Raw genomic sequence first — 15,094 nt, 5'->3', positions numbered from 1 at the left:
TGAAATGCTTAGGCATACATGTTTGATGTGCAGGCTGTCGTGTGCACCACTACTCATGAACTTGATTGGACTGGGATATCTAGGGGCATGGACTTGTCAAGTTCCTAATTTGCCACTGTGTGGCAGTCTAGGAACCTTTTTGAATGCTTGCTCGTAAGTCCCAACAGGGGACTAGAGGGACTAGAGACAGCTTGGGAGTTCATGGGTGTTCTGTGGTGCTGCGCAATTCCTTTTTTATACAAGTGGCGTGATTCTTGGTTAAATTTGAACAGTCCATATAGTTAATCCTTCCTGAATTGTAGGCGTTCTGACTGTTTCAAGTCAATAACCTAATGAGCGTTCTTATGCCCATTTATAACTAATATCTGATTCTCCTTGGACAACTATCTGAGAATCAGCCGGACTCGGCTCTTCATCAACCGCACTCTGGGGTTTGTTTAAGTCTCAGGGCCTCCCCTTCTTCTTGAGGGTGGGATAAATAAAGCCTGGTGCTCCAAAAAGAAGCATGGGCGACTAAACTCACTCTTCTGCTACAAATCTCCAGGTGTCCACCGCAAATGTTTTTAGAGTTGTACAAGGCACTCTCTTCAGTGAACGCTGGAAGACTTCTATTGCAGAGCTGTTCTGCGCTGTGCTTGTGTGTGCCATTTTTATTATAGATGTTTTTAAAGTTAATTGTCATCATTTATGTATGTGATAGAGCTACATCTCTGTAATTTTACATGCTACAAAGCTAACCAAAACACTTAAGCATTTTCTTGTCAATATGGTGAATAACTGTGATGCGGTCATATTAGTTTATTGTGAGTTTTACTGCATCAGTTTCTCACTATATTAACATAACGACAAAATGCTTGTCTTGAAGGTGAATAATGTGATGCAGTCATACACTGTGATACAGTGGAACTCGTACAGTAGGAGTGTGAATAACTGTGATGCAGTTACACTTGCTGTACGAGTATGACTGCTTGTGATAAGAGGATTTCAACTGCAGATTCCTTATGTGAATTTCCCCAGGCGCAACTGTATCAGGACAATTTTTTTATAGCAATCCCCCGTGCAACTGCAGGTGGGGTCATGCAGCTCTGTGTAGGGTCCACCCTGCTTCAGATGTCATAATCTTGCCACTTCTGCACACTGACATCTGTTCTGCGCCTTCCCACATGGATCCGGACCTCCTTCAAAACCTGTCCGAAATTCTCTCCCCAAATGTATCCAGTGTTCAAGGCACATGTCCCAGCAAAACAATATGGCTCAAACCATGTAGGGACTGCCATTGCCAGGCGTCATTGATGCACACCCACAATTTCTGTCAATGGTGTCACAGCTCCTGGCAAGATTCTGGCATGTGTGACTGCTCTGCAAAAATGAACAGCAAGGCCATCTGTGACCGTGAAGCCATACTTGCCATCGCGGAACTCTAAAGCAAAAAGACCCAGTTTCGGTTGAGGGCGTGGACGAGATCCCATGGCTGATCCCCACTTTGAGATCGTTCATGGTTTAAGCGCTGAAGCTCAGATAGGTCAGAAAAATGAAAGAAACATAAGAGATCCATACCTTGTCGCTCCGTCACACCCACCATTTGAAGTAACGCAACCCCCTCTTGCCCACACCCCTCCCCAATGTATCTTCAGGCTGTGTATTCATTTTCCCCAATTTGCCACGATTCCGACGCAGCTTCCGATATGCCACAAACTCTCCGGGTCATCAGCGATGCTACAAAAACTTTAAGAATTTAAACTGGCCCTTGCTAAGATATTTGGTAATCATTCAGATCCCTCTGTCGCCCCTTTGTGCTCAAAGGATCTAAGGCGGCCTCCAGTCTGGTTGTCGCCGGCAGATTTATCCCTTATGCAGACCATGCCACTCAACTTCGAACCGAGGCTGGCTCCTTCTCTGAGCGCAGCGCAACCAGCACCAGTGCAACTCTGACACTGCGTTCGGTGCCACAATCGATGTCGCCAGCCCAAATCTCGTTGCCAAAAGCAGACTCTGAAGCTCAAATACAACCACAGTCCTGTCTTTATTCACATTCAGGTCCTTAAACCTTACAACTACAAGGTGACGATGATGCTGATGACACCCCATATGATGACGAGAACCTATTCTATTTTTAGACTTGCAGGATGTCAGTGGCCCGGATACCTCTCTGAATATTGTTTTATCTTTCCCTAACCTGGTTATGGTCACAAAGGTTTACTGATGGGCTCCTGAGCCACCAGGATTTTGCCCTTTAGTTAATAGGAGGCAAACGTTCACAAGTTTCCTTAACCCCAATGCGTTTTCGACCAACCCACCACACTGAGTCGGAATGCATGGAGACATTCGCTAAGCTGATGTTTTCATCTGCCAGGCTTGCCTTCCGGTCAGTCAATACTAGCTGCTTGCTTGCATGCATTGTGGGACAGAATGGTGGGCATCTTTCCAGCTGTCCCAGATGACATCTTGCCTAAACTATATAGTGGCTTATCCAAGATGATCAGGACACAGTGAAGCACTCCCTCGCTCTGGCTAAGACATTACTGACTGTCTGGGCAGGACCATCGCAACCAGTGTAGTATTCCAGCGCCATACCTGGATTTGCTCCGCTGTCTTTTCTAATGATGTCCATCAATCGCTAATGGTCAACCCCTTTGATGTCTATTGCCTCTCTGGGGCGAAGGGCGACTTGGCCTTCACCTCTTCAGTGCCCATGACGAGAGAGTCTCGTCATGGAGCACGGTTGCGCTGTGCCCATGACGAGACTATCTCGTCATGAACCCCACCCACTAGTGCAACGCCCGGCACAGGAGGGGGAAAGGGCGTGGCACTGAAGGGGTTAAAGAGGTGTGTGTTTTTTTTTTTTTTGTTTTTTTTTTTTAATAGTTTGAACAGTGACAGTTGATGGTCTTCGATTTCCCTGCCCCCACCCCCCTTGAAGATATTGGTGTCATCCTGGCAGCCAGGCGTCCTTCCATAAACATTGTATATATGGGTCGCTGTGAAAAGTTTGCCGTCTGGTGTTCTTCCTGTGACATTCAACCTTTGCGGATGATAGAACCCTCCCGGGTCAGACCCCTACTCAAGAGACTTGTGATGCCCTCAATCTTTTCTTCATCGAGAAAATTAATAAAATTAAGGATTCCATTCCCCCCCTTTCCTTGATACTTCCCCCAGTCCTTCCTTTGAACAACTCTTCTACTTTCACTCACTTTCCCCTCCTCAATCCCACCTCACTAGCTGATCTGGCAATCCGGGTAAAATCAGGTTCCCCCAACGACTGCTGCCCCCCTTCGATCCTGCGGGACGTCTGCCTCAAATTACCCGACTGCATTCTACCCCTATTGAATGGCTCTCTCAGCACTGGCAGCGTTCCTAACTCCTTCAAAGAGGCCATTCTGGTGCCGCTTTTGAAGAAACCTGGTTTGGACCCCGCGGAACACACTAACTATCGCCCTATTTCGCTTTTGCCTTATTTCTCCAAACTTATTGAGGCTCACGTCACCCGGTGTCTTTCCAGCTTCATCGAGACCTCCGGTTACTTGGAGCCCAACCAAGCTGGCTTTCGGCCAGCCCACTCCACTGAGGCTGTTATTTTAGCAGTTCTGGACACTCTGAGGCGGAATGCCGATATAGGGATCCCCCAGGCCCTTATACTCCTGGATTTGTCCGCCGCGTTCGACACGGTTGATCATAACATCCTTCTCCAACGTGTCGAGCAGGCGAGCATCCGGGGTCCGGCCCTGCAGTGGACCCAGTCCTTTCTGAACGACAGAACACAAGCTGTCCGTCAGGGTCCTTACACTGCGCCCAAAACCTCCACCACTTGTGGGGTCCCTCAGGGCTCTGCCCTGTCACCTCTGTTGTTCAATCTTTACCTCCGTCCCCTAATCCACTCGCTTCACAACTGGGACGTCACAGTGTTTAATTATGCTGATGACTTGCAGATCATCTTTCCACTCGATTCTCCGGACGCTGCAAACAACTTCCGTTCCACCATGATACACATCCAGGAGTGGATGGACTGCAATCAGTTAAAATTAAACCCCGGCAAAACGGAGCTTCTCCTCCCTGGCTCTGGCCCCTCCTATTGGGGCCCACAGTTTTGGCCTGTTAACTTTGGCCCTCCCCCGGTCCCTCTGAAATCAGTAAAAAGCCTAGGCGTGACCATCGATGCCGAACTTTCTCTCAGACCTCATGTGGGCACTGTGATCTCCTCTTGTATGTTCCAGCTCCGTAAAATCCGCAAAGTGAGTCACCTACTATCATCTGCCGCTCTTATCCAGGTAGTCATTTCCCTGGTACTTTCCCGTCTGGACTTCTCTAACTCCTTGTACTACGGCCTCCCGAAATCCCTGTTGCACCGTCTCCAGGTTGTACAGAATCAAGCAGCCCGTCTAATTTACAACTCTCCCAGATGGCAGTCGGCCAAACCTCTGCTACATAAATTGCACTGGCTGCCCATAGAACAAAGGGCGGCATTCAAGCTGGGCTGCCTCACGTTCAAATCTCTCCACTGCCCCAGTCCTGCTTTTCTGACGATTCTCATCAACCCTCACCGCCCTACACGCAATTTACGCTCAGCCCTCCTTAACCTGCTTGTTGCCCCTAAATTTAAAACCAACAAATTTGGCGGATGCCGTTTTTCCAACCTTGCTCCTCAGTTCTGGAACCCTCTTCCCTTATCCATCAAATCCAGCGGCTCTCTTCTTCATTTCAGGAAACTGCTTAAAACCTATCTTTTCTCTCTACCTGGCTAATTCCTGTCTCTTCTGGTCCCCCAGCCTCTCCTCGGTCTTTTTTAGCGCCAGGAAACCCATGGTGTCAGTGCGCTCTACAAATATCACCTAACATAACAGATACCCACGATGTTATCCGGCGTGTTAGGGGAAAGCAAAAATGGACATGTAGCAGTGAATTTATCAAGACTAAATGCAAGTGGGTGTGACAGTGGTCTAAGGGAAGGTGTCCCATCGAATCCTATCGATGTTATCATTGTACCAGACAGGGAGCCCTAGGAACCATTTGTTTAGACAGAGCATTACGAGTAGCTCCTGTATCAACCAGAAAGCGATCAGTAGAACCCAAGATGTTTGCAACGACTTAGGGACCCCTCTGATCTGCTGGGACCTCAACCGGTTCCTTACCCCATCCTAGGCATTCCTATGCATAATCAGAATCCTTAGGACCATCAGCCAAATAATCAGACATTTGGTATTGGTTTCGCCTATCAAAGGTATTAAAAGAATTAGGATTGTTTTCAACTGCCTCAATTCTGCTATGATTATCCATGCCTCCCCTATTTCCTGTGTCCCCCGAGCAGCCTCTCATACTTCCTCAACCCCGCTGACACTGCTGACCTCGCAAATGGGGGCACTTAGAACGCCAATGTCCAATCTCTTTACAATACACACACTGATCAGAAGACAAAATTGCTCGAGGGAAAGGGGGTACACCAGGGCGATATATTGTACTACCGCCTCTAAATGAGAGACCATAGACTTGAGCCAACATAACTTTCGTTTTTCAATCCTTAACCTTTTTATCCTCCTTGCCTTTTGCTTCCAATTCCTGTCGCTCATAATACTGGGCCATAGTCAAGAGATAGACCGGGGAAGACGTAGTCCTTGAACTCTCACTGGCCTTTAGGCGACTAGCTATTTCTGGCAACATGGTAGCGACAAATTTGTCGACGAACAGATGCTTACCTGTGTCATCTGTCAACGACTGCCCACTAAAGTCATGGAATGTCTCTTCAAATCGTGTAAAGAAATCAGAAACGGACTCATCCGCTTTCTGCTTACAAGACGCTAATGTAGTCTATTCTATTTTCTTAGGGGGCATAAGAGTTTTCAACTTGGTTACAATGGCTTTGGGACTATCTAATATCATCTGTTGTGGTTTCTGCGCAGGCTCTCTATCAGCATCCATTTCCTCTAAATGACCCAACTATCACCATAAGCTACATTATAATCTACCTTCCGAATTGATCTCCACATATCGGGGGGTAAAATAAGGCCAAAAACATGTCAATATCAGGCAACGTCATAGTGCAGGAGTTAATAGCTCCTTCTACTTCTTCATAAAAAGCAGCTGGATTTTTGCACGGATCAGGCAAAGCAGCTTTAAAAGAGCCGTAACGTCTACTCAACTCCAAGGTGTATAGACCCAATTATAAATAAAATATCCCTTCGCATTATCTGAAGTTTTATCGGCACTTGTTCCCGCTTCCTTTGGAGGATCATACAAAGGCGCAGCTTCACGCATCGGTTTTACAGTAACTACAGGATTACTAGTGTCTTTATCTGTCCCTGTAGCTTCTTTTTGCCGCTCTGGGATCTGAACTGTTTGCTCAGCTGTAGCTTTACCAACTGTCTTTTTCTCTTCTCGCAAACGGAATGCGTCAACGCACAATTTAATCACTTACCTACTTAGATCGGACACCTATTAAGAAAGAAAGGTGGCATCACTTAACTGTTTATATTCAGAATTTATATCGGAGGGCTCTAGAGCACCAGAATGTTTTCTAAAGCGTAGTATTCCTTCCCAAGTAAAGATCTCTACAAAATATAACTGCTCTAAAACTGTCCATTGCTGAACCATTGCTAGAATTTCTGGAGTGGAGGCACTCCCACGAGCTGCTTTACGGGCAGCGGATCTAAGAGTGGCCTTACGTTCACTAGTTAAAGTAGAGCGAATTGTCCGTCTGACTTCCTTATCTTCATCTTTTACTTCTGAAGAAAAATGCTCCTCATCAGAACCTTTTATTCTCAGGAGCGCTAGCGAATTTATACAGGGGCGGAGGTCTGTCTAACAAAATAGAATCATATTGAGGTCTATTAAGTATGGGATAAATGGGGCGCCTAACAGGGTACTGGCCAGTTACCTCTAAGTGACGCTCCCTATCTTCTTTCTCTTTTATTTCTTTAATTTCCTTATTTATTAATTCCAATGCTTTTTCATAAATCGATTTGCGCTGTTTTTCTGCTATAGCTTCTTCTCTCCTCACTCTCTCATTCACTTCTTTCTCCCACATTCGTACACAATCAAACATATTTTGTCGACTCTTTTGTTTAAACACACTGCTCAACATACTAAATCTTTTTTAAATCAAATGACCCATTTACTGGCCATCGTAGATCAGGATCCTTTTTCGTATATTTGTTCCACAGTGTACTATACATTATGGAAGAAATACCATATTTAATATACATAAACCTATTGGGTGTCCCCTCTAGGGGAGCCGGCTGACTACTTTCTAGATCCATATTGGTACCTCCAAGACAGCAACACTTTCTACGAAGTGTGCTAGGAGCAGGCATGCCAAAAATATTATAATCAAATATAATATTATAGTCAAATATTATTTATCCCAAATATATCCAAAGTAAAGCAAAATCTCCTCATTACCTGCCTTCGTTTATTGCGATAAACAAATAAACAAAACCAGAATCTTGGCCAAGCAAATCCAAAACAAGAGTGTCGCTTCAGCGACCTTACCAAACCAAAGTCTCCAACCTCCACCTGCCAAGCTCTGGGTCGACCAAATGGTCACTGCAATACTTACGCCAAAGGAGATCTCAGTCGGGACCGGCCACCACCTGGAGGGTCAGATCGGGAAAACCAGAAAAGCACATCGGTCTGCAAAGACAAAGGGTCTCCTCGTGCAGGGTACCTCCTCAGTAAAATTCCTGTCCTCCGTCAAGACCACTCTTTCGGATGGCCGCGTCTCCGATGAGCCCCACGAGTCTGGCGCCAAACCGTGGAAATGAGCCTTTTTAGGGTCCCACCGGTGCAGGGGTTCACCCTGATCTGTCCACGGGTCCTTAAACTAACCAAAAGATTGGCATTGAAGCTGGAATTCAAAGAACAAGTTTATTCACTCATGAGGGAGACCACGTCCATACAACACCCTCAAGTGTTCCAGGAGGTAGTTACTTGAATACACAGACCATGGTGCTTTTATACAGAGTTTTCTGCACTGGTAAGCATGTAGTTACAAATAGAAGGTACAGGCCTACACAGGGATAACTACCGACAAACATGGGCAAATGGGAAATCACTTAGTCAGCAAAGTGGGAGGGGGAGCAGGAGTGCTTATGGCAGCACTAAGAGATTGACAATTGAGTCTGAGACAAGGTGTTCTGGTAGCTACACACTCTTTAGCATGCATATTGCTTTTAGCTGAGTCAGGAAGTTAACTAAAATAGACAGCACAGGCAGGGAAAAATAATAGCAGCAGAGGATGGAAGAATTACATAGCTGACAAAATGGGTGCCACAAACAAGATGGTTTCAGCTTATGCTAACAGATTATTTGCGATTTCCACAGCCCCTCCTCGCACACTGTACAACCTAAGCAAATACCTCTCCCTGCCACAGCACGCAGTAACGTGCATCGTGCACATTGACCTTCTACAAACTGTGGAAAATGTCCCACTTTCTCATTTAAGTATGCACTGAGGGAGTATGGGGGAAATGTCTTCCCTGCATAAGCTGATAATAGGGTGTCTTATTTTTCTAGCTTTGTACTTTGGCATAGACCTTCTGCACTGACTCTCTTTCTTTTCTTTGCAGCCTACATTTCTGGATTATGTGAAACCTCGCTCCTGGATCTGTCTGCCTCAACTTTAGACACTGCATTGAGCCATGAGGTTGTGCTTCGTTTTTCAGATCCAGATGTTGGAGTCAAACCATGTTTTACCTTAAAAAGAGAAAAAGTTTGAATAGATGATGCTCAGGTTACCGAAAGCTTCTGACGAGCGCTCTGGTTGGATGGCTTATCTTGACCAGACCCAGCTTTAAACATTTAAGCCACAAAGCACATTTCCAGATAGTTTGACAGCAAGCCAAGGTTACATGGGCTTCCATGAGATAGAAATGCTGATGTACATTCTTCATTATGTCCAAACATCTGACTGTGTCAAATGGACCAAGACTCCAACGATGATGAATGTGTCATTACAACCTCCTTTTTCCCTCACAAAGATTCTAGATATTCCATTATGACTGACCAAGATCTTGCATCTCTCTTTGAGATGGCCTGTATCATATTCCATTGCTTTCAAATCCTTTTCTGTGCTCCCAGAATTTCTTCCAACTCTTCAGTTTTGTTGCACCTGTAGATCTTCAGTGCCTGCTGCTGTAATTGAAGGAGGATCTACAGTTGGCCACTGCCGACATCAATCATTGTGTGTTCTCTCAGTTGGATATGGGCGCTGCTTTCCAAATGTTAAAAAGACTTTTCATTTATATGTGAAAGGGCTGTGGCCCCATCAAACTATTACTGTACATCCTGGTCTTATTGAGTGTATCTGGCTTTGTTGCAGCTGGAGATCTTGTGCACTAATATGCCCTTGGCATTTCTTCCGTCCTTGACCAAACATTTTCTCTAATTGACAAGTGTGCAAACTACTTTGTTTTGTTACCAAAAAAGTTTTCTGTAATAACCGGTACCCTGCAGTGAGACTTCTTGACATTGAATCCAGAGCTGCAGTGCGGCTTTTACAGGCTCCCAGAGGACTGACCAGTTGTGCGGTATTCCTTCATGAGCCTGACTTTACTCTAGGAGTAGACCACAATATGGTTAGACTTCTTAGGAGAATCATCCTGATATGTAGCTTCTTAACATGGGTGCTTTCCTGAGCAATGGCTTCCCGACCAGAAGACCTGGGGGGGTGGTGTCATGATCGAAAAGCTGTTTGTGCCATGGTTTACTACACAGGAGGAATGGCTGACATCTACACAATGAGACACCTCAGAGCATTCCTTCGTTACTGGGGGAGATATCCCTGGGGTGTAGTGTCAGTCATGGCATATCCAGGTTTCTGCTAGGAGAAGACTACTGCAGGCCATAGCTTTATGGAAATAAAGGCTGGCTGGATGTATGGCATAGATGTGGCTTTTCGATAGGTTCCACCCCAGGGTATTACTTTGTGATCGGGTCACTGTCCATCTTGTCAAGAAAACGTTTGAAGAACATATTTACTTCAAGGGGAGCCTATCCTGGGATTTGGTGTTTTGAAGAAGATGCATCATCCAGCAGAACTTCTCCCTTCCTGTTATTACATCTTTCAAGTAGTTATTCAGCTGACACTCTACTTGTGGTGATGTTTGGCCTGCCTTTTCTGTTTAATTTTAGTATCTCAGATTTTATTTACTGGGAGCTTTCAGTTAGAATAACAAGAACTGATTATATATTGATGTTTGTCAATTTTTGTATGAATGATAAGGGAGAAATATCAGGAGAATACTTGAAACTTCACAGCTAATTGAGAATTCCTACATGCATCTCATTGTAGTATGTGGACCCTGCCTGATGTATTGTCCATGGACTACTGAGTGCTCTGCTGGCAGACTCACTAGGAGTCAAGCAGGATTCTGTAGACCCACAGTAGGCTATTTATGATAGACCAAGAGTGCCCTGTAGAGTTAGCAGTAACGTTAAGAATGCCCATTTGGCGAGTAGTGAGGGTTGGCCAGCAGTAAACTTTCTAGACCATGCTAGTAGATGCAGCCACAACAGCTACTGTTTCCCCAAACATTTTGTATTAAACATGGATAAAATATTTGTGCATTAGACCCTCTATGTATGTGGTGATATTTTTATGCCGTCCTTTGACAAAGTGCACTTGCCAATGATCTGTATGAAGTTGAGTTAATAAAATTTCTCTAAATAAACCTAGTCGTGATCTGGTCCTCTGGTAGCAGGTGAGAACGACTTTGGTATCGGGCTCAAATTGGTGGGAAATATGGAATTGTGAGGTCAGTTTTACAAGCCACATAGTGTTATTCGGTCTACCTGTTAACCCTTCTTATTATTGGTGCTCATTTTATTCAGATGTTGGGAGTTCACATCTGTCTTCAATGAAAGATATGTCCATAATCAATTTTGGGAAGGCAATACCAATGGCATGTCTAGCATGATAATACTGTCTGCCACTGGCATTGCCTCCCTAAAAAGGATTATGGACCCTTTTGAACACCGTGACCAATTAGCCGCTCTTTTTTTTTCTTGAGGCAGGCCCAGTGGCCTGGAAAGGTCCAACCTCCACATCAACCTGTTGGAGCTCTGGGCGATTCGTTTGGCACTGAAAGCCTTTCTTCCTGCGATCAAGGGAAGACTGGTGCAGGTGTTTACAGACAATGCCACCACCATGTGGTATTGCAACAAACAGGCCAGGGTGGGGTCGTGGACCCTTTTGTCTAAAGACCCTGCACCTGGAAGGCTCTCTGAACTCCAGTTTGGACAAACTCAGCCGCAGATGCCTAGCTGATCACGAAAGGCATCTCCATTTGGAAGTGGTGCAAGGTCTTTCAGCGGTGGTGAGAGGCTGGGTTAGATTTGTTTGCCACCACTAAGAACGTGCAATGTCGGCAATTTTACATGCCGGAGTTTCTAAGGCGAATCTCGCTCGGAGACTCTTATTCTCGAGTGGAGCAACGGTCTCCTGTACAACTTTCCGCCAATGCCACTCCTGCCCAGAGTTCTCAAGAAGATCAGGAACAACCAGGCCCAAGACATTCTTGTGGCTCTGGATTGGGCGCATAGTCTCATATCCTGAACTGTTGAGCATGACCATCAGTCCTCTAGTCAGGCTGCTTCTTCAAAAGGATCTTTTGTCACAGCAACAGAGGAGGGTTCTGCACCCAAACCTGTGTACTCTCCATCTTCATGCGTGGAGATTGATTGGCGACATTTGACAGCTTTCGACCTTCCTCCTGAAGTCTGTAATGTTATTCTGGTACACAGGTGTCCCTCCACCAAGTCGGTATTTGCCTGCCGTTGGGTTAAGTATATGTCATGGTGTGCTCCCCACAGTGTTGACCCCCTTTCTGCCTCCGCATCTGAAGTCCTATTGTTGGCATTATCTTTGGCCCAGCAGGGCTCTGCTTTGGGATCAATTGAGAGTTATCTTCCCCAGCTCTGTGTTCTTGCGTTTGCTGGACTAACCCTCTCTTTTTAAGTCTCCTGTAGTGACTAGCTTCCTTAAATGCATGCAACATATGTTTCCCCCTATGCCACTGATAATACCTCTGTGGGACCTCAACTAGGTCCTCACTTTTCTCGTGTGCACCATTTGAGCCTCTCCATAATTGCCTTCTTGACTACAAAAACTGCCTTTAGTGGCTATAACATCGGGCAGAAGGGTCAGCAAATTACAGGGACACTGCGCAGCCTCCTTACACCACCTTCTATCTGGGCAAACTTGTTTTCCAGGCTTGTGCCTCCTTGCTTCCAAAGGTTGTGATTCCATTCCATGTAGTGAAGTCACAAGGATCGCCAATTATGTCGCAGGGGGACCAGAAGGTCAGATCTTAATGCCCACACACATCTGTTGGGGTGTCATGCTTCATCATTGGGCGCTCATCGTCTGGCTGGCGTTACAATGCCTGACAGGCCTGGAGGCTCTTTGTCAGATCTTTTGATCTGAATATGCCGTTTAGGTGAATGCATGAGACGGGGTAGTGATAAAGTGTATCTTGTGGAAAGTGAAGTGTGTCTAAAATAGACTGGGGTGCCCTACACAAACGTGTACATGACGATTGTGAACCGTAGTGGAGACTCACAGTACAAAGGTGCACATAGGTGAAGTTGGTGCTCATATACTCAGCGTGGTCCGGGACTATATCATAGATCAACACACACAGACTTGTAATTGAGGATTTAAAACTACACCCATTGCTTGGGCTCTCAGCCAAAGAGTGCGTATTAATCAAACTGGCTCGCACTTGCTTAGCAAGGTCCAGGGCGTTGTCATTGGTATTCGGACTGAAAGATCTCCGACAAAGAGCTCTTAGGCCTGTCAGGCATTCCAGTGCCGGCCAGACAAGGAGTGTCCAATGATGATGTATGACACCCCAACAGGTGTGTGAGGGCATTAAGATTTGACCTTCTGGCCCCCCTGCGACCTAATTGGCCATCCTTGTGATCCCTTTTCTAACGAGGAACTAATCCTACTTTGATGTTTAGTAAGTTTACATCTGGGAGGAGCATAGGCGTAGGACCTCTTTAAATATTGAGCTCTTTATCCCCCCCATTTAATATCCATTCATGTAGGCCAAAGCATCACCCTGCCTACGTTCTTTGCTCTACCTCATCCCACCAAAAAGGAGAAACTCCATGGTCTGGACCACAAAAAAAGCATTTTCATTCCACTTTAACCACACGAGTTCCGGGTGGACGATCAACTTTAAGTGGGCTATGTGATGGCAATAAAAAAGGGATAGCAGTACAAAAGAGCCCCACAGCCCCCCCAAGGGCTTAGGGGCTCACTCCACCAGATCCAAGGCTGCAATCACTGCATTAGCGCGCTGTGGTCTTGGATTTCTGCCAGGCAACAACGTGGGCCTCACTGCACACGTTCACCAAGCATTACTACCTGGACTGTTAGGAACGTCATGACGGGCACTTTGCCCATTCAGTCCTGCAGGGCTTTCTAATCTCATTGGTTGTGCAGTCTCTGCTCCGGCGAGGTATTGCTTGGGTATCTATTCTAAGGAAAGGTATCTGCGGTTAGATAGTCTCTACCAGATAAGGCGTTACTGAAGGTAAGTAACTTGTTCTTATTGACTTCTATCTCACCTTCTCTTTTTTGCTTTCTTGTCTCCTATTTTCTTCCTCTTTTTAATTTTTCTTTCTTTCTCCCATGCCAGACTGATAGACTTTTTTAGGTCTATGTTAAATAGGACCTTTTGATTTTATTAAAATTATTTGTATAACCTAGTTACTTACAGGTGTTTCAGCCAGACTTCATCCATTAGTCTGTGGTTGTGTCATTCACATTTTTCTTCCACCCACTCCAGCGTGCATTATGGGACAATGTTTCAGCCGGAATCAGCAGGGGGGGGGGGGGGGCGGGGGGGGGGGGGGGGGGCACAGTAGGGCTTTTTTTTACAAGGTCCAGCATACGTGCCCAAGGCAATGTATTAAGGAAGGGTATGCAGTTCCTAAGGGCATGTGGATATGCAAGGTTAGGGGGGTTCTAGGTTCTAAGTGCAGGAGCACAAATGAATGTCCTGTGGATAAGGCGAGAGGGGGAAGACCCTCTTCGGAACTAGAGCCCTCACACACCCAGCAAGATAGGTGTCATGCTTCATCATTTGGGCTGGCTCCGGTTGGTGCAGTGGGGGTGAGGGGCATACTAGTGTAGATGTGGTGTGAGTGAGTTAAAACAGGTCAGTCTTTATTGTGGTAGGTAGGCTGCCTGATTAAAATATGTGGAGTGGCGTAAAGCTAGGAGTAATGTGCCTAGATATCTACGTCCTACTCTCAGTAGGTCGACCTGTTTCTTGCCTTTATTGTCAGGAGGATCAGTGGCAATTCTTCAGGACTAGATTTAAGAAAACGCTATCTACACACATTGAGAGTGGAAACCTACCTCCCACATCATGGTAAAGGGGGCAATGTCCCACCGTTATCCCGGAACCTAGATTGAAAATGGAGTAAAAAAACATTATATACATTGTAGACCCCATGCATTTTGCCTCGTGTATCTAATGTGCCTTGTGAACATTGCACACGAAGTGTTCAAAGGGGTGTGCATTCCGTGGTGATGGCTCACACGATTATAGTGTCTAGGTGCAGCATCCAGTGCAGGACCATGCACTCAATATCTATCAACAATTAAAACTTATAAAAAGCAGTAGTCGAACATAGTGCAGTGTAATGCTCACCTAATGGCCTCATCAATCTCGGCGCGATAAAAATGAACACCAGTAGTTCGTGTCCTGTCAGGGATATCAAAAATAATGTGTAAATTGGCCGGTAAGTCGCCAGTACCAGTCTGGTAACTCTCAAGAGAACAATAAAGGATAGAGACTTGCCTTAAATTACCTTACCCATAAGATTCACAGAGCTACCGATAGGAGAATTAGCACTCCATCGTTGCAGAATACTAGGACCCACTGGGTCGGAATTATCACCAGTTGAGAGGTCCACGTTTCGCATTACTCCTTTTCAACCCTAAAGAAGTCGAGGGTTTTACACCCCACTGACAAAACACGTGTTGGCTGGTTTGCGAATCAACACACCAATAAAAAAATTGACTTGTCAAAGAAAGAATACTATTGTCTTCGTCCTTGACCAACGGAAATTGTTTCATATTGTTGATTTA

At 45.6% G+C, this 15,094-nt stretch overlaps 1 protein-coding gene across 1 annotated transcript in view; it reads left to right on the top strand.

Annotated features, from left to right (window-relative positions):
* Positions 1–10,658, top strand: part of SOAT1 (sterol O-acyltransferase 1) — a 240,174-nt gene extending 229,516 nt beyond the window's left edge. The window contains exon 16 of the mRNA XM_085601804.1: positions 8,556–10,658. Within this exon, the coding sequence (XP_085457930.1) occupies positions 8,556–8,612 (57 nt within the window). The 3' untranslated portion in view covers positions 8,613–10,658. The remainder of the gene's footprint in view (positions 1–8,555) is intronic.
* Positions 10,659–15,094: the final 4,436 nt, after the last annotated feature.

The sequence above is a fragment of the Triturus cristatus genome, chromosome 4_2, assembly GCF_964204655.1.
Source record: "Triturus cristatus chromosome 4_2, aTriCri1.1, whole genome shotgun sequence".
In the NCBI taxonomy this organism is placed as follows: domain Eukaryota; kingdom Metazoa; phylum Chordata; class Amphibia; order Caudata; family Salamandridae; genus Triturus; species Triturus cristatus.
This window is presented reverse-complemented; position numbering and strand designations above follow the sequence as displayed.